This window comes from Physella acuta, unplaced genomic scaffold (genome assembly GCF_028476545.2).
Source record: "Physella acuta isolate Inbredline_101_S28 unplaced genomic scaffold, ASM2847654v3 ptg000562l, whole genome shotgun sequence".
NCBI lineage: Eukaryota > Metazoa > Mollusca > Gastropoda > Physidae > Physella > Physella acuta.
Window position 1 is genome coordinate 1035537 of NW_026732081.1, and position 26846 is coordinate 1062382.

Here is a 26846-nt window from a genome sequence, read left to right on the forward strand (position 1 = left end):
CCGGTGGTGGAGTATGTATGTAAGTGGCTGGTGGGACATATCTAGTAAACCAATAACAATGGTCGACAGCTAGATGATCTATTCATTAGATTGAAGACGTGTATTTAAAAGGATAGGGACAAATGTGCATGTAACAGTGTGAGTTAGCAGAGAGGGTTAAACGGGGCTCTATGGATTCTTTGCGTGAGCCAGGGGGTGCCCACTCCTTGACAGGTTGTGAGGATGTTATACACCATGTTAGCAGAGACGTGGATGTAAGCGGATGATAACAAAATAAAATATAAGCAGATGATAGAAATGCGATGTAAGATGATGATGTAAGATGCAAGAAAGAAGATGTAAGCAGATATGTAACGAGGCCGTAGCAAGGCCCGTCAGGTGGTCTTGACCTAGCGCTGGGTCAGCGATTGATTAATTTGATTGAATGAAGACGACGTCACGTGTGTACAGTTTATTGATAGACATTAACAGAAACATTAATTGGCACGCAGCGTGACACGGCTGCGGCGCTTTTTAACGTCGGCTTGCCGTTTATTGACTATCAATAATGCAATCAGCTGTGGAGTCTCTAACGGCGCATACGCGAAACAACCATTGCATGTTACACAGTCCACTGGCTATATCGGCAGTGTTGCATATGTGCAACAACCACTGCATGTTCTATAGTCCGATGGCTATAGAGGCAGTGTTGCATATGTGCAACAACCATTACATGTTACACAGTTCACTGGGTATATCGGCAGTGTTGCATATGTGCAACAACCATTGCATGTTCTATAGTCCGATGGCTATAGAGGCAGTGTTGCATATGTGCAACAACCATTACATGTTACACAGTCCACTGGTTGTATCGGCAGTGTTGCGTATGTGCAACACAACAATCATTGCATGTTATACAGACCAATGGCTATATCGGCAGTGTTGCATATGTGCAACAACCATTGCATGTTCTACAGTCCACTGACTATATCAGCAGTGTTGCTTATGTGCAACAACCATTGCATGTTACACAGTCCACTGGCTATATAGCGGCAAATGTGTAAAACAATTGATTGTACCAAAGTCCAACGGCAATACCCCGCTAAAACGCCCCTGTATCTGGTGAAACAACTACACCGTGTCAATGTTTTTTGGAGCCGAGCGATACAAAAAATTATTCAAATAGTTGACTGATTCTGTTTAAGGATTGTAGTGATCGCTTTGTGTACATGTCATTTATTGTCATGTATGGCTATAGGAATCAGTCTCCTGGATGAAATCTAAAACACAATACACCGATATACTTCTTATGTTTGCATTTTAGAATAGATCGCTTACAAGAATCAATATTCACCGTTTTGACAATAAACTACACCGATTGTATCTTCGCGAGTTTAGGGTTGTATCAAATTGTCTAGCAAATTGTCTAGCAGGGTAATCCAAGGCTTACAGTAGATCCCAATATAAAAGACTGAAACACGAGCTTTGTATTGTTAACGTGGTTCAACGTGTGCACGCTTCAAGTTGTGTCTGATGAAGTGATGGTTAAGTCAGTGTGAGTACTTCTAAAACTCAGTGTGAGTACTTCTAAAACAGACAGGTCCATTCTTTAGTTAACATGTCTGTATGTAGAAACAAAAACGCGACTAAAACAGTATATTACATCACCATGTGTAGAAACTTGATATGCGCATATGATCCTTTTATTTAGACATTGCGTCAAACGTCTGTTCCCCCCCCCCCCCCCCCTCCCCCTCCTGATGGCTAATCATACGTATCTTATTTCAGATGAAAGTATATTATTTTTTCAGCTTACTGTATAGTTTTACTTTACATGTATCTTGATAAAGATAATTTGGCGGCTCCATTTTGTTCTTAGGGTAGGTCGGTGTCGGGGGGGGGGGGGTTCTTAAAATTCAGTTTATTTGATCTACTTCTCCCCCACCCCCCACCACCATCAAGTGCACGCCATAATTCCGCCCGTGGTATAACCACATGCATAAAGTCACATGTAATTAATAACTGTATGCGGGCCGACTTTGTTCTCGATGTGACACAGTTGCACATGTGCATCTGAAGGCCTGAGAAGTTGGCCGTGAGCTTGAAACAATGCACGCCCTAGCGACGCATGCAAGGCTAGCCTCTAACACGTGTTTTCCCACGGCCCGGCCTAAAGCCGGCTAGTTGCCTACCGCACCAACTTCATGCGACACCAAACTACGCCGGGCTTTGTTACCTTCATAATTGCTAAACAATTATCGTCTGCTGATTAGACGATAAACCAAGGTCGTTGGTTTTATTTTTATTTTTTTTATTTTTCTTCCACGCTCCACTTCAACTTTTTTGTGTAAACTATTGCCTGCAATGCCTAATGACATGTGTAAATTGTTTTTTCAATATGATCCCCAAACATACATCGTGTGTGTGTGTGTGTGTGTGTGTGGGAGCTCGTGTTAAAAACCTGTTATTGTGGTCTCAAAGCTAGCTGAAGGGGCACGCGCCTCCCAGTCCTCGTGTTTGGCTCAAATGGTTATCGATCCAGCCTCCCGCCTCGTGCCGGCCTGCACCCCCCCCCTCCCCTTCATTTCTATCGTTTGTTCTCGGCTCTTATGAGTTTTGCCTCTCTGATACCCCGAACTGCCGGGTACCGGGTGAGAGTGGGCGCCGACTAGTTTTGTCCTGAGAGCAAGGACGCTCTGGGGAACTAGGACAGTGGCGTCTTGGCTTCTCGCTGACTAGTGTGGGGAACTAGGACAGTGGCGTCTTGGCTTCTCGCTGACTAGTGCCCGCAGTCGTGCAGGGGGATGGAGACTTAGGTGGTCAGCGGGTGTGAGGACAGGGACGATAATCCACGCGGGTAGAATGGAGTATTTTATTCACATCAAGAAGCCATGTCAGTGCTCGGTGAGTAGCCGTTGGTGTTGTCGTTGTCGTTATCCGTGTCGTCGTCGTTATCCGTGTCGTTATCCGTGTTGTTGTCGTTGTCCGTGTTGTTGTCGTTATCCGTGTCGTTATCGTTATCCGTGTCGTCGTAGTTGTTCATGTCGTTTTCGTTCTCCGTGTCGTTGTCGTTCTCCGTGTCGTTGTCGTTATCCGTGTCGTTGTCGTTATCCGTGTCGTTATCCGTGTCGTTGTCGTTATCGGTGTCGTTATCCGTGTCGTTGTCGTTATCCGTGTCGTTGTCGTTATCCGTGTCGTTGTCGTTATCCGTGTCGTTATCCGTGTCGTTGTCGTTATCGGTGTCGTTGTCGTTATCCGTGTCGTTATCCGTGTCGTTGTCGTTATCCGTGTCGTTGTCGTTATCTGTGTCGTTGGTGTTATCGCTGGTCTCAATCAATGTGGACCGGTGCTTGTAGTATTTGTAGTGGGGTGAACAGGCCCTGCCTGGGGGGCCCAGTGAACATTATAAATGTATGATGGTAAAACCTTGTCCATTTAACGCTAGGCCCAGTGAACATTATAAATGTATGATGGTAAAACCTTGTCCATTTAACGCTAGGCCCGAGTCAACTGATGTCTAAGATAGCCTCCAACGATACAGGGACGGCTAACGTATGCATGCGTATATCAATGACACAGTGGTTAGAAAATGCATGTTTTTATTTAAAAACAAGACGATTGATTAATACATGCAAATTGATCCATGCATGTTTTTAAAACACAGATGTTATATATACATGTTTTATAAATCATGTTTCATAATTGCATGTCAAATTACAACATTAGATCCACGGTAGTCTGTAGAAACAAATGTACGGAAAGACTACGGCCAAATGCCGAAGTTTGTATTCGAAGTTGTAGATAGTTATATCTGCCTCAACCATTTTGTAGAAATGTAATGTCCATTAAGTTATAGAACATCTCTTATTTCTGCCCCAGCAACTTGTAAAAATTTATTATCGATTATGTTTTAGAAATTCCATTATATTTGCCTCATCCATATTTGTAAAAAAAAAAAAAATTCTGATTAAATTATAGACAGGCTATTAGATTTGCCTCGTCGATTTTGTATATTTTAAAAGTCGAAATACATTTTTACTTTATAACTTACATAAACGTGTGACTAAACATTACTCAGTGGATTGTGTATGCATGTAAACAGTACTCGCCGTTTCGTTAACCCACTTTTGTCTTATACTTTAGCCTTATACTTGGGCTAATTTACCGTACTGTAACAATAAGTGTACGCTACTTCACTGCTCACTCTAGCCCTTATATGCGCCATCACATGAAGTGGTTGTTAATGCTATATATGCAATACATTACTTCATGTATAAATGATGTTGTGACCTATAACTTTATGTGGTTCAGCCTCTCCCATACATCATATTTGACCAATCAATATCTCTAAATGAAACCAGCACCTGTAGTAGATATATCCCTCTCTACTCGGGGATCAAATTCCGTGTTAAAACGTTGGTTGACTACTGGACAGAAGCTGTTGACGTTAGAAAAGATGAAGCTATCTGCGTCATGGAAACACGGGCTGTGGGCTGAGCTGTTGACGTTAGAAAAGATGAAGCTATCTGCGTCATGGAAACACGGGCTGTGGGCTGGCGAGCTGGGTGTTGATCCATTCTTGACATACCGGCACTAGAAACACGGGCTGTGGGCTGGCTAGTTGGGTGTTGATCCATTCTTGACATACCGGCACTAGAAACACGGGCTGTGGGCTGGCGAGCTGGGTGTTGATCCATTCTTGACATACCGGCACTAGAAACACGGGCTGTGGGCTGGCTAGTTGGGTGTTGATCCATTCTTGACATACCGGCACTAGAAACACGGGCTGTGGGCTGGCGAGCTGGGTGTTGATCCATTCTTGACATACCGGCACTAGAAACACGGGCTGTGGGCTGGCGAGCTGGGTGTTGATCCATTCTTGACATACCGGCACTAGAAACACGGGCTGTGGGCTGGCGAGCTGGGTGTTGATCCATTCTTGACATACCGGCACTAGAAACACGGGCTGTGGGCTGGCGAGCTGGGTGTTGATCCATTCTTGACATACCGGCACTAGAAACACGGGCTGTGGGCTGGCGAGCTGGGTGTTGATCCATTCTTGACATACCGGCACTAGAAACACGGGCTGTGGGCTGGCGAGCTGGGTGTTGATCCATTCTTGACATACCGGCACTAGAAACACGGGCTGTGGGCTGGCGAGCTGGGTGTTGATCCATTCTTGACATACCGGCACTAGAAACACGGGCTGTGGGCTGGCGAGCTGGGTGTTGATCCATTCTTGACATACCGGCACTAGAAACACGGGCTGTGGGCTGGCGAGCTGGGTGTTGATCCATTCTTGACATACCGGCACTAGAAACACGGGCTGTGGGCTGGCGAGCTGGGTGTTGATCCATTCTTGACATACCGGCACTAGAAACACGGGCTGTGGGCTGGCGAGCTGGGTGTTGATCCATTCTTGACATACCGGCACTAGAAACACGGGCTGTGGGCTGGCGAGCTGGGTGTTGATCCATTCTTGACATACCGGCACCAGGGGTCGGGATATAAACACATTCCTGCCAGAGACCAGGGTCTAGGCTACAGGTCCTGGTGTGGGGTGGTGTGTGGGGTGGTGGTGGTGGGGGTGGGGGTGGGGGTGCCAGAGTCCAGGGTCTGGGGCTACAGGTTCTGGTGTGTGTGGTGGTTTGTGGGGTGGTGTGTGGGGTGGTGGGGGTGCCAGAGACCAGGGTCTGGGCTACAGGTCCTGGTGTATGGGGTGGTGGTGGGGGTGGGGGGTGGTGTGGTAGTGTGTGGGGTGGTGGGGGTGGTGTGTGGGGTGGTGGTGGGGGTGCCAGAGACCAGGGTCTGGGCTACAGGTCCTGGTGTGTGGGGTGGTGGTGGGGGTGTGTGGGGTGGTGGGGGTGTGTGTGGTGGTGGGTGTGTGTGGGGTGGTGGGGGTGCCAGAGACCAGGGTCTGGGCTACAGGTCCTGGTGTGTGGGGTGGTGGTGGGGATGTGTGTGGTGGTGGTGGTGGTGGTGGGGGTGGGGGTGGTGTGTGGGGTGGTGGGGGTGTTGGAGTAGGTTGTATGTTTGAAGCACTGGTGTTTTGGTGGTTTTATGTTTAGTTGTATGTTAGAAGCCATGTTGTTGGGGGGGGGGGAGGGGTTTAGTTGTATATTAGCTCTGGGGTTGGGGTTTGTGTTGGTGAGGGTTTAGTTCTTTGTTAGGAGCCCTGATGTTGGGGTTGGGGGGGGGGTAGCTGTATTTTAAAAGCCCTGGTGTTGGGGGGGGGGGTTAAGTTGTGTTACAAGTTCTGGGCTTTGGAGTTGGGTGGGGGTGAGGGGTTATGTTGTATGTTAGAAGCTTTGGGTGTTGGGGGGGGGGGGTGTTGAGGGATTTAGTTGTTTGTTAAAATCCCTGACGTCGGTGGTAGGGGGTTTAGTTGTATGTAAGAAGTGATCTGTTAAGTTTGGGGATTGACTAATTGTTTTTTTTTTTTAGAAGCACGCGTTGTTTGGTGTCTGATGAGAAAATGTGGTGTTTGTTTACTATTTCTGGTGACTGGTTAATCAGTCTACTTGCTACCTATGTTTGTTTACTATTTCTGGTGACTGGTTAATCAGTCTACTTGCTACCTATGTTTGTTTACTATTTCTGGTAAATGGTTTATAATCCTACTTTCTACCAATACGATTGGCATAAATGATGCTGGTCACTACGTTCGTCGTTTTGTTGCACGCATATGCTGATGTGTTTTTCCGTGTATATTTAATTAGCATTTTAAGGAATTAGGGAATGATTATAGCTGAACGTGCGTAAATGATGGGGGTCTTAACTTTGCAGCAATCATTAATTAATTAAGACGAGTCTACATTCAAAAGTCAGCAATCAGCAGTCAGCCATCAAGTCAACTGGCGACGGCGACGTGGAGTCGGTGCCTCCCTCCCTCCCCCCCCTCCCCACCAGCTCGCCAACATCTGCGAATAATCACTTAGCCTACCTGATTTTAAAGTAATCAGCGCTAATTGCTTCCAACGTTTTCACTTGCGTAGCCAGAATTATTAAAAGGAAGAGTTTCCGATTCCTTTTAATAAAAAGAAAGAATTTCCGACACCTTCACATTAAAAGAAAGAGTTTCCGACACCTTCACATTTAAAGGAAGAGTTTCCAACACCTTCACATTTAAAGGAAGAGTTTCAGACACCTTCACATAAAAGAAAGAGTTTCCGACACCTTCACATTTAAAGGAAGAGTTTCCGATACCTTCACATTTAAAGGAAGAGTTTCCGACACCTTCACATTTAAAGGAAGAGTTTCCGATCCCTTACATTTAAAGGAAGAGTTTCCGACACCTTCACATTTAAAGGAAGAAGAAGACAACTAATAAAGAAGTGACATAAATCTGCTTCATTACCGCCCAAGTCCAGCCATATCAAGCCAGCGCCGGCCTAAGGGGACGATTTGGAGGGTCCTCAAAGTTCTACATCCAGAGTGTATTCCAGGCATCTCTTCGGGGGGGGGGGGGGGGGGCAAAGTCCCCCCGAAGTTTTTTTACCGCACCCCCCCCCCCCCCGAACGAAATGAAATTTATATAATTTATATAGGAAATATATACTTTTAACAGTGTCCGTCCCGTCCCCCCCCCCCCGAAAATTTCAAGTGGCCCCCCCCCCCGGAGAAAAAAGTCTGGAAGAAACACTGTCTACATCCAACCCAACAGCAACCCGCAGATACCCGGGTTGTCCTCCTGCGGTCCAATACCAGGTGACATTCGGGTATAACATAAAGATGACCAAGGCAGAGCCAATCTTAAGGCCGGTGTTTGACCACTATCTATACCTGCCAATCTTGTTTGACCACTATCTATACCTGCCAATCATAAGGCCGGTGTCTGACCACTATCTATACCTGCCAATCTTGTTTGACCATTATCTATACCTGCCAATCTTGTTTGACCACTATCTATATCTGCCAATCTTAAGGCCGGTGTTTGACCACTATCTATACCTGCCAATCTTGTTTGACCACTATCTATACCTGCCAATCTTGTTTGACCACTATCTATACCTGCCAATCTTAAGGCCGGTGTTTGACCACTATCTATACCTGCCAATCATAAGGCCGGTGTCTGACCACTATCTATACCTGCCAATCTTGTTTGACCACTATCTATACCTGCCAATCTTGTTTGACCATTATCTATACCTGCCAATCTTAAGGCCGGTGTTTGACCACTATCTATACCTGCCAATCTTGTTTGACCACTATCTATACCTGCCAATCTTGTTTGACCATTATCTATACCTGCCAATCTTGTTTGACCACTATCTATACCTGCCAATCATAAGGCCGGTGTTTGACCACTATCTATACCTGCCAATCATAAGGCCGGTGTTTGACCATTATCTATACCTGCCAATCTTGTTTGACCACTATCTATACCTGCCAATCTTGTTTGACCACTATCTATACCTGCCAATCTTGTTTGACCATTATCTATACCTGCCAATCTTGTTTGACCACTATCTATACCTGCCAATCATAAGGCCGGTGTTTGACCACTATCTATACCTGCCAATCATAAGGCCGGTGTTTGACCATTATCTATACCTGCCAATCTTGTTTGACCACTATCTATACCTGCCAATCTTAAGGCCGGTGTCTCTGACCATCCCACCTGGGCCTTTGGTTTGGTCGCCAAACAATCAAGTCACGTAACTAGAGCTGGTCTGCATGAACCTAGTTGTCATTATCCACTTGTACGGCACACAACGAAAGCTAGGTTTTTTGTTGTGCTGTTGTATGACACATATGATGCAACATAAAGTGGTTAACGTGTGGAGAGGGTTTACACCCCTGTCTCTAGGCCACCATTATGATAAGCGTAACATTTTTTATGTGTGCTAAGTGTTACTTGTTTAACTAGTGGTAGACTTAGTGTCGTCGCTGTGAAGAATTCTTTTCCTGTCATCGCCACATCCACGTACCGTAGGACTATATCGTGCTCTCTAGGCTGACTATAGGCCGACCGCTGGGTGATTCGCATTGGTTTGTTTACGGTTAAAACGTTGTTGAACTATGAGGCTGATGAACTATTGAATCGAGGCGGGTGTGGTGAAAAGGATTTGGATGTACTTGCTTAGTGCCCAAGGTAGGCTTTTATTGTGGCTGCATAGGTAGCAACTTTACTTTTACACGGGTAGCAACTTTACTTCTACATAGGTAGCAACTTCTACATACGTAGCAGTTTTACTTCTACATAGGCAGCAACTTAACTTCAACATAGGTAGCAACTTTGCTTGCACATAGGTAGCAGCTTTATTTGTACATAGGTAGCAGCTTTACTTCTACATATGTATCAGATTTACATACACTCCTGGTTGTGTTATCGATTGTAGAAAAAAATAACAGGAAAAAAATAACAGGAAAAAATAACAGGAAAAAATTATAGGAAAAAATTACAGGAAAAATAAAGAAAAAAGTCACTGGCAATACGGGAAAAAAGTCATATATGTGGATTTGCATTGGATTGGTTAATACTTCTATGTGTTCAGATTAGTTCAGAAAGTGTAGTCAACATACGATTAATTAAATGTAATGTATTATATGTGCGTAGGTTGTAATACACGAAAAAAAATTAGTCTGAAGTAGGTAGATTTTAATTCCGTTATCGTGTTTTCAAAGTACAAACTTTGAATCACCATGAAATGGGTGGAAGACATAGTTAATTTGGTTTGTAATCCTCAACTCGTCGCACCAATAGTTCAGCCACCTTTACTGTCCACGTTTATCGCCCTCAGTACATCACAAAGCATAGGATCACAAAAAGCCGACGCGATACAAAGGCTGTCGTTGTAGCAAAACGTGTGGGTGGACAAGGCCGACATATGCAAGGCTAAAGTAAACCCCACATAAAATACAACAATGTGCCTACTTTTCTTTTGTAATTAAATTTTCTACCAGGTATACAAAAAGTATGAACCAAGTTAGAGGCTGCTATGTAAATTATCTTATAGTTTTTACTGTGAAGATCAAAGTGGGATTATAATATTACTACTAAGCTTTTACAGGTTATAAATATCTTACTAAAACACCACCCATATTTATCAATATCCAAAATTTAACAATTCTCGTGGGTCGGCGTGGTCGAGTCGGTAAAGCTCATGTTGCATAACCGAAAAGTCTCGAGTCCGAACCCTCGGGCAGATGAGGCTCGTTAGCTTGGGACATCCACTCTGCTGCTAGTTGTTTGTTCTTGGCTGAAGTTAGAGGGCGATCCCTTCCAACACTAAAATTAAGAACGAAGAAGAGACAATTCTGAACAAGTAAATAATATACATGTTTGCTTTATTTCTGTGACTTTTTTTTTCCTATGCAATTTTTCCGTTGTGGTTTTTTTATGTGATTTTTTTTTTCTCCTAGAAAAAAAAACTGCAAATTGGTTTCTGTGTTTTCCCTCTGACTTTTTCCTCTGTTCGCCGTGTTAACTGGTACATTTCTCTCTCTCTCTTGCGTGTTGTGTAACAATTCAACACATTTAAGCTTAACTACTGTACACTAAAATAATCAGAGTAGTTCAAAATACTATCAGTTTATAGAGTAGCTTCCCTTGTCTACACCAGCTGTTGCACCCCCCCCCTCCCCTCCCATCAGTGCATGATTAAGCTGGTTTGGTTACACACCGTTAGATGTGTACCTCGCCTCACGTTTATCACCAGATCACAGTGCACCGCCCCAACAAAGATTTACCATGCAATGTCGCCTGCTCTTTTTTTTTACTTCTCACTCTCCTACCCTACAATCGTCTGACGAGAACAGCTTTGTTAAACCGAGAGCGTATGAAAACCAGCGGTGCGTGACCACGGTGAACCCTCCCGGCGCGTGGCCGGGGTCAATGTCACGGTGGCAGATGGTCAGGCCGGTGTGTACACCCGACACACACACCCATAGTACACGTGTACACACATGATTTATCTGAGCCGGGTTTCAATGGGAGTTATCAAGCAGACAATACGTGTTGAGAACTGTTGGCAGATCCTAGATTTCACGGCGTCTTTGTCTACCGAATGCCGGAAATAGCGCAAGAGGTCAGGGGAAACGTTTTTCTTGTTAACTTTAAACTAGATCTACCACCATTACCATCCTTTCACTTCCTACTGATAAACTTTAGCTTTCTGCTTACACCTATACTGTGATAAAACAATCCTTTCAACTGTGTGACTAAACTAATTGAACGAGAGCCTACGGTATTCGCGGGGGTAAAAAATTTCTGTGTACTTTGGTCGAGCTTCGCCTAGTGCACGGTGGAGCAGGGGTGTACGTGAGTCGGCTCGTGCCGTATTTCTGCGCCTCTGTTATGTAGGCCAAATTTGTGGGTGTCTTCCGCACATTGTGTTGGTTGGTCTACACGGTGAGCTGCCGGGGCCGGAGTGTAAACAACCGCTGGGGGCTGGCAACATGGACATCTAACTCACGAGACTTTTGACGTAAGTTTTTTTTTTAACCGTGCTCACGATAGGAGGAGGGATGGAGTACTTTTTAACGGCAACTGTCAAGCTATTTATAGTTCAGCTTTTGTTGAACAGTAGAACTATTATACGTATGGATTTTAGCAATATGCCTACCTACTATTAGTATAGCTATTAATAGCACGAAAAAGTTATTTCAGGTTTTTCAAACTAAAATGGTCGTTTATTTGTGCTGGGAAAGAGTTGTTCTATTTATAGACCTATACAGTAGCACAGTAACACGGCAAAGGTCAAATGACATGTTAAAAACGACCAGATGTGTAAACATTAACGTGATAGATACAATCATAGGATGTGTTGAACATAGGCTGGTAGACGGGTTTAATGGTGGTCTAGAGGTGGCAACTGATGCTCCGGGCATAGTATATTTTTATAGGGCATTTATTAGACCTATTTAAAAGTTTTATTTATAGACCTGCAGATATAATAGACTGCCCGGAGGACTATATATATATATATATAGGCCTATATATATATATATATATATATATATATAGGCCTATATATATATATATATTTATACAGACCTGGACAATATATATTTTCTATGCACCAAGTCCAAGCGTATATATATATATATGTAGGCTATATATATATATATATATATATATATATATATATATATATATATATATATATATATATATATATATATATATATATATATAGGGCCTATATATAAATAGAGAGAGAGACCTATATATAGGGCCTAATATATATATATATATATATATATGTATATATATATATATATATATATATATATATATATATATATATATATATATATATATATATATATATATATATATATATATATATATATATATATATATATATAGGGCCTATATATAAATAGAGAGAGAGACCTATATATAGGGCCTAATATATATATATATATATATATATATATATATATATATATATATATATATATATATATATATATATATATATATATATATATATATATAATGTGTGTGTGTGTATACGCCTATATATAGACCTATGTGTATAAAGTATGGCAGGAAGAAGGATATTAAAAAATCGGAAATCGTGCTTAATTAAAAGGAATTAGATTTGTTCGGATCATCATAAGCACTTCCTCTTTTCTAATTACCATTTTAATTTTAAAAACACATCAAAACAAAAAAACAAACAAACAAAAAAAGCAGGAGTGAGCTCTATAAAGAACGCAGACAGCGATAAGGGGGGGGGGGGAGGCGGTGAGTGTACATTACGGTTCGACCGTGCTTGGTATTTAAAGACGTGAAGGAAATCCATACGCTCAAATGATGTCATCAAAAAAAATTTCCTATTACGTTTCTGTAAGCACGGAGCTTGTGTCTACAATAATCTAATTGTTTACGTTAGATTTTGGATGTTTATAAACAGTTCTTGTGTGTATCTGATTCATTGTGATTGTGTGTTCAATCTTCTTCACGCGTGCTAGAGGTTCGCTTGTAAGTTTAAAAACAATAACATTGACAGCCAGGCTTCAGGCTGATTTAGCCACTGGTTAAAGGTAGCATCACGCGTCTAACTGCTAGAGCGGTGTTCCTTTAATTATCGTCTGGTTTTCTGGTTTTACACCTCTTTTTAAATGATTATTTGTTGAAGGTATCAGCTGCTATTATTTACGGAATTTTCATTTTGCTTGTATATCCGGAGGAAATTATATACGGTTGTTTGTTTATCGGGGTGTAGATTAAAGTACACCAAGTTTCCCTATTTGGTTATGTGAAGCGAGACTTGTATAAATGCCATCACTACCTTGAATAGACACACCGTCTGTCTAGTAAATAGTCCCTAGTTTCTCCACAGTCGTGTACTCTTCTCCTTTTTTTCACACAGTGACAAATGCGTGAATCACCCACCACAAAACGGGTGACATATTTTCTAAATGACGAAACACAGGTATAACTCGTTAGGGACACTATACTGGTCTTTTTATGGTTCTTATCTTTAATCCTTTCCACAATTGTGGATTTGTTGTATCGTTGTGTAATTCTCTCTTCATACAGGTGTGTACTTTCTTTAATTAGCCCTTACTGCAGCTGTCTACTGTACTTTAACCCTCCCTTACTGCAGGTGTCTACTTTAACCCTCCCTTACTGCAGGTGTCTACTTTAACCCCCCCCTTACCTCTGGTGTCTTCTTTACTTTAACCCTCCCTTACTGCAGGTGTCTACTGTATTTTAACCCTCCCTTGCTGCTGGTGTCTACTTTAACCCTCCCTAACTACAGGTGTCTACTTTAACCCTCCATAACTACAGGTGTCTACTTTAACCCTCCCTTACTGCAGGTGTCTACTTTAACCCTCCCTTACTGCAGGTGTCTACTTTAACCCTCCCTTGCTGCAGGTGTCTACTGTACTTTAACCCTTCCTTACTGCAGGTGTCTACTTTAACCCTCCCTTGCTGCAGGTGTCTACTGTACTTTAACCCTTCCTTACTGCAGGTGTCTACTTTAACCCTCCCTTACTGCAGATGTGTACTTTAACCCTCCCTTACTGCAGGTGTCTACTTTAACCCTCCCTTACTGCAGATGTGTACTTTAACCCTTCCTTACTGCAGGTGTCTACTTTAACCCTCCCTTACTGCAGGTGTCTACTGTACTTTAACCCTCCCTAACTGCAGGTGTCTACTTTAACCCTCCCTTACTGCAGGTGTCTACTTTAACCCTCCCTTACTGCAGGTGTCTACTCTACTTTAACCCTCCCTAACTGCAGGTGTCTACTGTACTTTAACCCTCCCTTACTGCAGGTGTCTACTTTAACCCTCCCTAACTGCAGGTGTCTACTTTAACCCTCCCTTACCTCTGGTGTCTACTGTACTTTAACCCTCCCTTACTGCAGGTGTCTACTCTACTTTAACCCTCCCTAACTGCAGGTGTCTACTTTAACCCTCCCTTACTGCAGGTGTCTACTTTAACCCTCCCTTACTGCAGGTGTCTACTGTACTTTAACCCTCCCTTACTGCAGGTGTCTACTGTACTTTAACCCTCCCTTACTGCAGGTGTCTACTGTACTTTAACCCTCCCTTACTGCAGGTGTCTACTTTAACCCTCCCTTACTGCAGGTGTCTACTGTACTTTAACCCTCCCTTACTGCAGGTGTCTACTTTAACCCTTCCTTACTGCAGGTGTCTATTGTACTTTAACCCTCCCTTACTGCAGGTGTCTACTGTACTTTAACCCTCCCTTACTGCAGGTGTCTACTTTAACCCTTCCTTACTGCAGGTGTCTATTGTACTTTAACCCTCCCTTACTGCAGGTGTCTACTGTACTTTAACCCTCCCTTACTGCAGGTGTCTACTTTAACCCTTCCTTACTGCAGATGTCTACTTTAACCCTTCCTTACTGCAGGTGTCTATTGTACTTTAACCCTCCCTTACTGCAGGTGTCTACTTTAACCCTTCCTTACTGCAGGTGTCTATTGTACTTTAACCCTCCCTTACTGCAGGTGTCTACTGTACTTTAACCCTCCCTTACTACAGGTGTCTACTGTACTTTAACCCTCCCATCTCTGCTCCCCAGGACCTGGACCCCCATGAGACTGGCACTGTGCGGAGACGCACTAAAACTATCGTCACCCCTAAGATGGCCATGGAGAGTTTTCGTCTTTCGTTTCTCAACGACGGTAAATATTTTTCTTGTACTTCAATTAATTTTTTACATACTAGCTCGTGTATACACACACACGAGAGAGGTGTGTATGATTTCAACCCTCAACAGCATTAAAGTGTTTCCATCCCGGAATAGAACCCACGACCCCGCCATGTAACACACAATACACAGATACCCGCCATAAAGACAGCCAACAACACATCCCCACCGTTTATCCCGGCAGATATTCGAGGAATGTGCGATCTGCCCGCTGATTGTATCAACATATGTAACATAAGCGACCTGCATTTCTTCAAGCCTATCGATCTAATAGACAGTGCTTAGAAAAGGATTGTTTACATTGGTGAGCTGGAGACGAGGATTTCAATGGGGGATATTGGCTAGGGGGAGGGGGGGGGGGGGGAGAAAGCTGGGTAGCCACCGCTCCTTCCTCGAGGATCCAGGGCTTCTTTCAGACTGTCTTCTCGGGAGGGGGGGGGGGGGAGAGGAGGCTCTTAATACTTTCAGGATTGGGGGCAATGGTTAAAATATGTTTTCTATTTAAATAAAATGATTTTCTATTTCGTCCCGGGGGGAAAGGGGCAATGTACGTGGTATGGAGTCTTGTGTGCCCCCCCCCCCGGAGAAATGCATGAAAGAAACACGGGATACATTTTAGCTGACTAGGGTAAAATAAACGACTTGCTTATCTGAAAATTCTAACCATTACTTCGTGTCTGAGATATTGTATACTACTATATGGTGTTCACTATATTCTACTGGAGATAATAGGACCAGTCAAGGAAATAGTCAGCTATAGAATCTATTATGTGAGATCCAAACTTTGACGTCAAAACAGCGGGGTATTGACTTGAGTGTTAGTTATCAGGGGATGTCTGGAATGTGTCGACTGGTATTACCTGACCGGCTATCTTAGCAGCCTGGTGCTAATTATCGCTTGCTTGATTGGTGGGATTATATCCCGGATACTTTGGAATGCCGTACACCGGAACTCACGGCTTTAGGGCGGTAATCTAGACCTGCAGAGTTTAACACTCTGTCTGCTGCTGGGGATGTTTGGCCAGGCGTTGGATGGGTTTCCAGTCGTTTCTGACTGCACCACGTGACTTGAGTTTACAGTCATGTTTGACTGCACAGTAGCACGGCGTGGTAGCAATTACTTTTCTGACTGCACTATCAAAGATCCGATACATTTAAGTCTTTCTGAAGTATTGGGTCACCATTACAATTCACAAACACACTTATCATCACATTGTGATAGCCCCAGGTCTAAATATACAGATAACCCAGGTCTAACACTGGTCTAACTTTACTACAGATAGGTTAGGTCTAACACTGGGCTATTTTTACTACAGATAGGTTAGGTCTAACACTGGGCTAACTTTACTACAGATAGGTTAGGTCTAACACTGGTCTAACTTTACTACAGATAACCCAGGTCTAATACTGGGCTAACTTTACTACAGATAGGTTAGGTCTAACACTGGTCTAACTTTACTACAGATAGGTTAGGTCTAACACGGGTCTAACTTTACTACAGATAGCTTAGGTCTAACACTGGTCTAACTTTACTACAGATAGGTTAGGTCTAACAATGGTCTAACTTTACTACAGATAACCCAGGTCTAACACTGGTCTAACTTTACTACAGATAGCTTAGGTCTAACACTGGTCTAACTTTACTACAGATAACTGAAGTCTAACACTGGGCTAACTTTACTACAGATAGGTTAGGCAGGTCTAAATTAACAGATAACCCAAGTCTAACACTGAACTAACTTTACTACAGATAGGTTAGGTCTAACACTGGGCTAACTTTACTACAGATAGGTTAGGTCTAACACTGGGCTAACTTTACTACAGATAGGTTAGGTCTAACACTGGTCTAACTTTACTACAGATAACCCAGGTCTAATACTGGGCTAACTTTACTACAGATAGGTTAGGTCTAACACTGGTCTAACTTTACTACAGATAGGTTAGGTCTAACACGGGTCTAACTTTACTACAGATAGCTTAGGTCTAACACTGGGATAACTTTACTACAGATAGGTTAGGGCTAACACTGAGCTAACTTTACTATAGATAACCCAGGTCTAACACTGGCCCAACATTTACGAGCACGAATAACCAGAATTGAATAAAAACCCATTTTTTCCCTTGCTCTTAGTTGTCAACCCGACCATATAGACAATGTTTACAAGTTTCTCCCAAAATGAAAACTATGATAACGTTAACACCCCCCCCCCCCCCATTCCGCGGCCTCTGACAAAAATAGATCGATATAAGACGCCAGCAGACGGGGAAGACTCGGGGTGAAAAAAAAGTGTGAGCACTAGACTAGGAGGGTGAGGGGGCGGTGTGCCGATTCCTGGAGCTCTTGGCATCTCCCTGGGCCTGGCCAGTCTTGGTACCTAATGCTGTATGGTTAGGGTTGGCCGTGTAATGTGGTAACTGTTACCTAATGCTGTATGGTTAGGGTTGGACAAGGGTTGCTGCAAGTAATGTGGTAACTGTTACCTAATGCTGTATGGTTAGGGCTGGCCGTGTAGTGTGGTAACTGTTACCTAATGCTGTATGGTTAGGGTTGGCCGTGTAACGTGGTAACTGTTACCTAATGCTGTATGGCTAGGGTTGGCCGTGTAATGTGGTAACTGTTACCTAATGCTGTATGGCTAGGGTTGGCCGTGTAATGTGGTAACTGTTACCTAATGCTGTATGGTTAGGGTTGGCCGTGTAATGTGGTAACTGTTACCTAATGCTGTATGGTTAGGGTTGGCCGTGTAATGTGGTAACTGTTACCTAATGCTGTATGGTTAGGGTTGGCCGTGTAATGTGGTAACTGTTACCTAATGCTGTATGGTTAGGGTTGGCCGTGTAATGTGGTAACTGTTACCTAATGCTGTATGGTTAGGGTTGGCCGTGTAATGTGGTAACTGTTACCTAATGCTGTATGGTTAGGGTTGGCCGAGGGATGTGGTAACTGTTACCTAATGCTGTATGGTTAGGGTTGCTGCAAGTAATGTGGTAACTGTTACCTAATGCTGTATGGTTAGGGCTGGCCGTGTAATGTGGTAACTGTTACCTAATGCTGTATGGTTAGGGCTGGCCGTGTAGTGTGGTAACTGTTACCTAATGCTGTATGGTTAGGGTTGGCCGTGTAATGTGGTAACTGTTACCTAATGCTGTATGGTTAGGGTTGGCCGTGTAATGTGGTAACTGTTACCTAATGCTGTATGGTTAGGGTTGGCCGTGTAATGTGGTAACTGTTACCTAATGCTGTATGGTTAGGGTTGGCCGTGTAATGTGGTAACTGTTACCTAATGCTGTATGGTTAGGGTTGGCCGTGTAATGTGGTAACTGTTACCTAATGCTGTATGGTTAGGGTTGGCCGTGTAATGTGGTAACTGTTACCTAATGCTGTATGGTTAGGGCTGGCCGTGTAGTGTGGTAACTGTTACCTAATGCTGTATGGTTAGGGTTGGCCGTGTAATGTGGTAACTGTTACCTAATGCTGTATGGTTAGGGTTGGCCGTGTAATGTGGTAACTGTTACCTAATGCTGTATGGTTAGGGTTGGCCGTGTAATGTGGTAACTGTTACCTAATGCTGTATGGTTAGGGTTGGCCGTGTAATGTGGTAACTGTTACCTAATGCTGTATGGTTAGGGTTGGCCGTGTAGTGTGGTAACTGTTACCTAATGCTGTATGGTTAGGGTTGGCCGTGTAATGTGGTAACTGTTACCTAATGCTGTATGGTTAGGGTTGGCCGTGTAATGTGGTAACTGTTACCTAATGCTATATGGTTAGGGTTGGCCGTGTAATGTGGTAACTGTTACCTAATGCTGTATGGTTAGGGTTGGCCGTGTAATGTGGTAACTGTTACCTAATGCTGTATGGTTAGGGTTGGCCGTGTAATGTGGTAACTGTTACCTAATGCTGTATGGTTAGGGTTGGCCGTGTAATGTGGTAACTGTTACCTAATGCTGTATGGTTAGGGTTGGCCGTGTAATGTGGTAACTGTTACCTAATGCTGTATGGTTAGGGTTGGCCGTGTAATGTGGTAACTGTTACCTAATGCTGTATGGTTAGGGTTGGCCGTGTAATGTGGTAACTGTTACCTAATGCTGTATGGTTAGGGTTGGACAAGGGTTGCTGCAAGTAATGTGGTAACTGTTACCTAATGCTGTATGGTTAGGGTTGGCCGTGTAATGTGGTAACTGTTACCTAATGCTGTATGGTTAGGGTTGGCCGTGTAATGTGGTAACTGTTACCTAATGCTGTATGGTTAGGGTTGGCCGAGGGATGTGGTAACGGTTACCTAATGCTGTATGGTTAGGGTTGGTGCAAGTAATGTGGTAACTGTTACCTAATGTTGTATGGTTAGGGTTGGCCGAGGGCTGCTAGTAATGTGGTAACTGTTACCTAATGCTGTATGGTTAGGGCTGCTAGTAATGTGGTAACTGTTACCTAATGCTGTATGGTTAGGGCTGGCCGTAGGATGCTGCTAGTAATGTGGTAACCCAACCTGGACACTGGGAATAATTAGATTAACATTTAGCCCAGACTTATCTCACTCACTACATTTAAAAAACAACGGGTGAATCAATATTATGAACCCAGTAATTTTTTTAACGTGGAATTAAAAAAAAAATACTAGCTTACACGTCGTACGTCGCTGCGATCTCAAGGAAATTCAAGTAGACTTTTTTTGATAGCATTCACTTGCTACCAATGGTGTATTTTTAGATAATTGGTCCGTTGAGAGGAAAAAAAATACAACGGGCGCGAGGTTGATGTTTTTTCTCGTAAAACCTAAAGCTAATATTGTAAAGACAAACTTGGACTTTAAAAAATTAATTGGGTCTTATTGACATAGAATAATAATTAAAAATTCTATTAGCAAGCATAATTTATTAATAATGTATATGCATGGCTGATTTTATAAATGAATGTTTAAGCCGCATTTTTTGGGTCTAATCTTGTTCTGCTTTAGAAATCAGAAAAACGAATTAATAAAAGCCTCTATGAGAATCCTTCTGAATTAATTAAAAAGAGTTCAGTAATGATTTTGTTATCCAATATTGCTTGAAATCTTGCCAGTTAACGTCTTTTGGTGTGTTTGAAATGGGATGAAGGCGTCTTTAACATGATAAAATAATTATTGAATAAGGCACTTGTGGTGCTTATATTATGGCAGAGTTTTGTATGGTTTGTGTATTTTGTGTGGCTTGTCTGTATGGTATGATTTTGTGGGATGCTTGTCTGTATTATGGTGTTTGGAGGTGCTTGTAGTGATGTTTATATTAAGTGTGTGTTTTTATGGCTTGTGTATGATGTGTTTTGTGGGGCTTGTCAATATTATGGTGTTATCCGGCGCTTTTGTTTATTGATTTGCTGTGTTTGTGTTTTTTTTGTGTGTATTGGGGCATTGTATGTTAGCTATATATGGGTCTTGTATATAAGGCGGATTTATGATGATGTATGTATGTTTGGAATGTTTAAGGGTTTGTATATATAGCATTTTGCTGGGCTTATATGTATGGTACTTTTAGGGGCTTAAATGTATAGTATTTCTAGCTACTTACATGTATGTTATTTGCGGGGTTTTTATTTATATGTATTGTCTTTAAGGGGCTTATATGTATGATATTTGAAGGGGCTTATATGTATGGTATATGAAGGGGCTTACATGTATGGTATTTGAAGGGGCTTACATGCATGATATTTGTTGGGTTTTATTTATATGTATTGTCTTTGAAGGGACTTATGTGTATGGGTTTAAAGGGACTTATATGTATGGTATTTGCGGGGCTTTTATTTATATGGATGGTATGAAGGGACTTGTATTATGGCGGTGTTGTGCGAGGGTCACTATATGACCATCTGGTATTCTGACGCCGACCCGTGTCCCCACAGATCAAGACGTCAACTTTGACGCCATACTGGGAGAACTGTACGAGCTCGAGTCTCAGCTCAGCAGCACTCAGTCGGAGCTCTCCAGGTCTCTTGGAGGTTCGCACCCTCCCCCACCTGCGGCATTCCAAGACGGCAGCGATGGAAGTGAACACAATGGCAGTAGTGAGACTATCCACGTCTCTGAGCAGGTAAACATTTAATAATTTACTGATAAGTTACTCTCATAGTTAAACCTTGGCTAGATAGGGTTTTCTTTATTTAGATTGACCCCAACGGCATCACGTCACAGAGGACTACATTTTATTTCATGGTTATTGTCATAGTCATACCTTGACTAGATAGGGTTTTCTTTATTTAAAACGTATTCCTTGTAATGTAGCGTCAGTTCTTGTGTAGGTCTAAATTTAGTACCTCAAACATCGTAACCAGAGTTTCTCCCAGGCATCTTTTCAAGGGGAGGGGGAGTCACCGTCCCGTCCCCCCCCCCCCCCCCGAAGAAAGTCTACCCCCCCCGGACGAGATGGAATTTATTTAGTAAACATATACTTTTACCAGTGTCCGCCCCCCCCCCCCCCCCGGAGAAAAAAGTCTGGAAGAAACACTGATTGTAACTTTACATGAGTAAACTAACAAAATTGTGTGCAAGAAGAACTAGGTTGTAACTTATTCCTAGTTTAACAGACCAAATGTTCTGTAACACGTGGAACATTTAACATACTAAATGTTCTGTAACTTATTCCTACTATAAGAATACAATTTCTACAACAGGAAGAACTAGATCTTCTGGCAGCGGAGATCACCCGAGGCTTACACTACCACAAAGCAAATGGACATTACCACCACCACCACCATCACCACCAGCACCAGCAGCACCATCAGCAGACGGTGGGGGGAGAGGGGATGTGTGACAACGCTGAAACAGACTCGGCCTTCTCCGACAACGCCTCCCTCCCCTCCTCTGAGTCGTTCACCTCCATGGTGACCGTCTCCTCGTCAGCTGACACCACGTCATCCTCCTCAGGGGAGACCTGCAGCATGAACAACGCACACTGTGGAGTAAACCATGCTGAGGTGAGTACTTCAAGCTCGTTGTTCTGCTCACACTCAGCTGTCTTTACACCTGGCTCAGCTGTCTTTAACCTGGCTCCCACCCTCAGATCTCTTTACACCTGGCCCCACCCTCGGCTGTTTTTACACATGGCCCCACCCTCAGCTGTCTTTACACCTGGCCCCACCCTCAGCTGTCTTTACACCTGGCCCCACCCTTAGCTGTCTTTACACCTGACCCCACAATCAGCTGTCTTTACACCTGGCCCCCACCCTCAGCTGTCTTTACACCTGACCCCACCCTCAGCTGTCTTTACACCTGGCCCCACCCTTAGCTGTCTTTACACCTGACCCCACAATCAGCTGTCTTTACACCTGGCCCCCACCCTCAGCTGTCTTTACACCTGACCCCACCCTCAGCTGTCTTTACATCTGGCCCCACCCTCAGCTATCTTTACACCTGGCCCCACCCTCAGCTGTCTTTACATCTGGCCCCACCCTCAGCTGTCTTTACACCTGGCCCCACCCTCAGCTGTCTTTACATCTGGCCCCACCCTCAGCTATCTTTACACCTGGCCCCACCCTCAGCTGTCTTTACATCTGGCCCCACCCTCAGCTGTCTTTACACCTGGCCCCACCCTCAGCTGTCTTTACACCTGGCTCAGCTGTCTTTACACCTGGCCCTACACTCAGCTGTCTTTACACCTGCCCCCCCCCCCTCAGCTGTCTTTACACATGGCCCCACCCTCACCTGTCTTTACAGTCTTTACACAATGACCTCAGTAGTGCGTACACCTGACTTCACTCCCACTTACACAGACCACCCATGTCTTAACCAGGTGGTGATGAAAGATGACCGTGTCTCTGTCAACACGTGGTGGGAGGAGGGGGGGGGGGGGGGGCTGGAGTCAGCAGCTAATGCATGTATGTGCTGTAGTGTTACATCACTCAGCTGAGTTGAAATGGTCCTGGACGACCTCAAATCCTAGTCCAACAGCTCAGTCTCACGATACAATCAAATGGCTTTCTGTTTCAATTGTCATACTTCTACTATCGTCCCAATTGCAACAACAAAATGCTGTAATTGTTATCGAGCATTTTGAAGAAACAAAGAACAGTAAACTGTTGATATTGTGAATTGTGTTATCCTGTGAAACCTAGTTTAACCACCTATCAAGAAATGACGATTGTGCTTGTTTTATGACTGGACTGTCCCACCACGAATTTAATTACTATAAATAAGTTTTAAATCAACCAATCATATAACTTTCACTCACAAAGTAAAAAACGTGCATTCTTTTGATTGGTTGAATCATGCCTGCAAGCATCCATCCGTATCAACGTTAGCTGATTGTTGACATTGCTGGCAGCCAATCCACTCAGCCTGGGGCCACTAAGTCAACTATAATTAATGATTGTTTCTGACATGCAAATAGCAGCTGGTTCTTCTAGGCCGCTGAGCCTAGTCGCTGATGTAACACAATCTCCCTCCCCCACCCCCGGGCACGTTGCTCCTGGGGAATAATTCACTAGCAACATGCCCGACTCGGGGAAGTTGTAATTGTTCAGTCGTAGATTAGTTGATGTGGTGAATAATATATGATAAAGTTTCTGTGAGGAGTTGTTGATTTTGTGTTGAAGCTTAGGATAGCTTAGCCTACGGCGACACTACTGTACCGGACTCTAAAACCTGTATGCTGCCGTAATGACACCCCCCCCTCTCCCGCCCATCTGCTCGAGAGCCACAGTAAATAGTTTTGTTATGCGCTTGTTGCCTGATCCCTTCTGCTGAAACAATATGGTTGCGTGTTTGATTATCGCCCATGTTGTGAAATATTGAGCGGAAAGAGCGGTAACTGTTTGGTGTCTCATCCCTCATGATGAAACTTTTACGCAGTGTATCGGATTATCTCCCATGTTAAGTATCTTGGGAGAAAGGGAACTAATTGTTACATAATTTCACAACTAGGCCTACGGCTACCCCCACCTATTTTAAAGTAATCATGTGCGTAGTTCATTAGCACATACATTACACAACATTATGATTTGAATATGACAGATGTCAGCCTCCACATTTTATTGATCATGCATATATTACTTAGCAATATGCGTAACCGGGACACTTTGAACATAGTGAATTTGATCAAAGATCGTGTTAAACAACGATGCACATGTTAATACTACTTCTTGCCACATAAAGGCTTCAACAGTTATAAAAAAAAAAAAACAAAAAAAAAAAAAAAAAACAATAAACTACCATATCTCCAGTGTTATATTCCATATCAGCCAAATTAGTTGAATTAAAAAAAAAAGAATAATAATAAACCACCATCCCTACCCCCACATGACGTACAATGTGTGTACTATACCATTAGCATACCATCTGGTTGTGATAGATCATGTGACAGGAAGCACCAGCGTGTAGTATTTGGGCAGATAGCAGTGTTGGAGAGGTTACGGAAACGGCTTGGGTCGGCGGGAAAATCAGGTTATAAAATTCTAGGACACGTTTTCTGTGCAGTAAATCACATTTTTAAAGTTTTAGGGTGGGGGTGGGGAAGGAAAGTAAACAAATTACTCCCCCTGGAGAAAAAAAGAATCGACCGTCTGATTAAAAAAAAAAAGTTTTCGATTGATTATTCCTCTACCCCTATTTTCCAAATATATTTTTTCTACTTTAAAGCCCCCCCCCCCCCCCCCATTAGCTCATCACCTAAGTAACCACCTCTCAATGATGAATAGCATCAACTGATTCACCCACTCTAAATTTTCTATCTGCTGTATTTCCTTCCAAGATTCCCCCCTCCTTACATATTCTATCTGTGAAGTCTGGAAGGAAAAACTCTAAGATAGCGGCAAGTGACGCAAGTAGAGTAATTATAGACACATCGCCAGAGATTATCTACCCCTCACTGCCCCGGCTGTTGAGTGGCCAAAAAAAATCGATGTGACGATCAAACAGAGGGAAGTGTTTGATCTTTTAACGATACTTGCTTAAGTAATGAGTCAATCACTTTCTAGTGCTTTAGTATTAGTCGTAGTACAAGTGCTTAGTACCCCCCCCCCCCCAGGGTGATAACTTATCTAGAAAGATCTAGCCAGCAGAGATGAGAGTGGAGGAAGGACGTGACGATAAAGGCGGGCTGGTAGTTTATTGGACAAGGTCACTGTTTACGTCACGATGTGGCGGAGTTCATTCAGAGATACTCGGGTTAGACAGCCTATTGGATTCGTCGTGAGGGTCACGTGATTCTAGGGCTTCGGCTGTATAAAGGCACTATTAAGGTTTTAGCATTGTTAAAAGGTTTTGTTTTCTAACCCACGCTATTCAAATCACGCCACTCTTCTACTTATATATATATATATATATATATATATATATATATATATATATATATATATATATATATATACACACAGTGGCGTAGCGAGGTCGGGTGTCACCCGGTGCGGCACTTAATGGTGTCACCCCCCCCCCCCCCCAGAGGCATAGAGACCCTTCCCAGGGACAAACTTACAAATTTTCGATTTGCACCCCCCCTCAAACTTTCGATTTGCACCCCCCCTCGAGTTTTCGATTTGCACCCCCCCCCCCTCAAACTTTCGACTTGCACCCCCCCGTCGAGTTTTCGATTTGCACCCCCCCCTCCCCTCAAACTTTCGATTTGCACCCCCCCCCCCCCTCGAGTTTTTCTCTATATATTTTGCTATTTTTTGCCTTGGTGTCACCCCCCTAAATGGTGTCACCCGGTGCGGTCCGCCCCCCCCCTCGCTACGCCCCTGTATATATATTAGCATCCCCGGGTTGGGTTTAGGGTTATGTACCTATCATCAAGCCAGAGATATAATAACGATTGGGGGGGGGGGGGGATACCCACCTTTTGCCATCTACAGTTAACACGCAATTAAACGTGTACTTTGATAGTTTTTTTTTTTTTTTTTTTTTTTTACATCCAATGGTATCCGGTGCCAAATTGTTTTTATACATTCAGACTAGTTCCATCCTTTACGTGTGATTCTCTCATAATCTACACCCTTCCACCATAGCCAAATATCTGATAGATGTTACAGCTAGTTATCATTGCCATCAGCAATGCTAACAGCCTGTGTATTAAAGTTTTGGGTAATAAAACTACACACGGTGTGTTGCAGTGAAAGCACTAACAGTTAACCTCTTTCTAGTTGTAGATCATTCATCAACACCACTGGTACCACATGAACCCCTCTATAGTGCTACATCAACCCCTCTATGGTGCTACATCAACCCCTCTGTGGTGCTACATCAACCCCTCTGGTGCTACATCAAACCCCCTAGTATTACATCAACCCCTCTATGGTGCTACATCAACCCCTCTGTGGTGCTACATCAACCCCTCTGGTGCTACATCAAACCCCCTAGTATTACATCAACCCCTCTAGTACTACATCAGCCTCTCTAGTATACATACAGCCCCTAGTACTACATCAACCCCTCTAGTACTACATCAACCCCTCTAGTACTACATCAACCCCTCTAGTACTACATCAACCCCTCTAGTACTACATCAACCCCTCCAGTACTACACCAACCCCCCCCCCCCCTTGTTCTACATTTATCCCCCTAGTGCTACATACACCCCCCCCCCCCCCCCTAATACTACCATAAAATGGCCCTAACATAACTAGAGAAGGTTTGTGTAAGTCTGAAGACTTGAAGAAAATGTCACTCTGCTGGTGGGCCGCTAAGAAATCAATAGCTGACAGTTTCTTCTTTAGGCTCTTCCTTTACATGACCTTGCCATAGACATGTTACAACTCATCTCTCC

The 26846-nt window shown here is 43.4% G+C and overlaps 1 protein-coding gene across 6 annotated transcripts in view; it reads left to right on the forward strand.

Moving 5' to 3' along the window:
* Positions 1-26846, forward strand: part of LOC131946498 (ras-associated and pleckstrin homology domains-containing protein 1) — a 68765-nt gene that overhangs the window by 30956 nt on the left and 10963 nt on the right. For 2 of the 6 annotated variants that reach the window (XM_059307306.1, XM_059307310.1), the window contains 3 exons: positions 14988-15090; positions 20995-21182; positions 21763-22065. In XM_059307306.1, the coding sequence (XP_059163289.1) occupies positions 14988-15090; positions 20995-21182; positions 21763-22065 (594 nt within the window). Of the gene's footprint in view, positions 1-2808; positions 2884-8959; positions 9074-10899; positions 11010-11239; positions 11409-14987; positions 15091-20994; positions 21183-21762; positions 22066-26846 lie in introns of those variants that run through there. The other 4 variants (XM_059307307.1, XM_059307311.1, XM_059307308.1 and 1 more) reach the window with 4 other exon arrangements.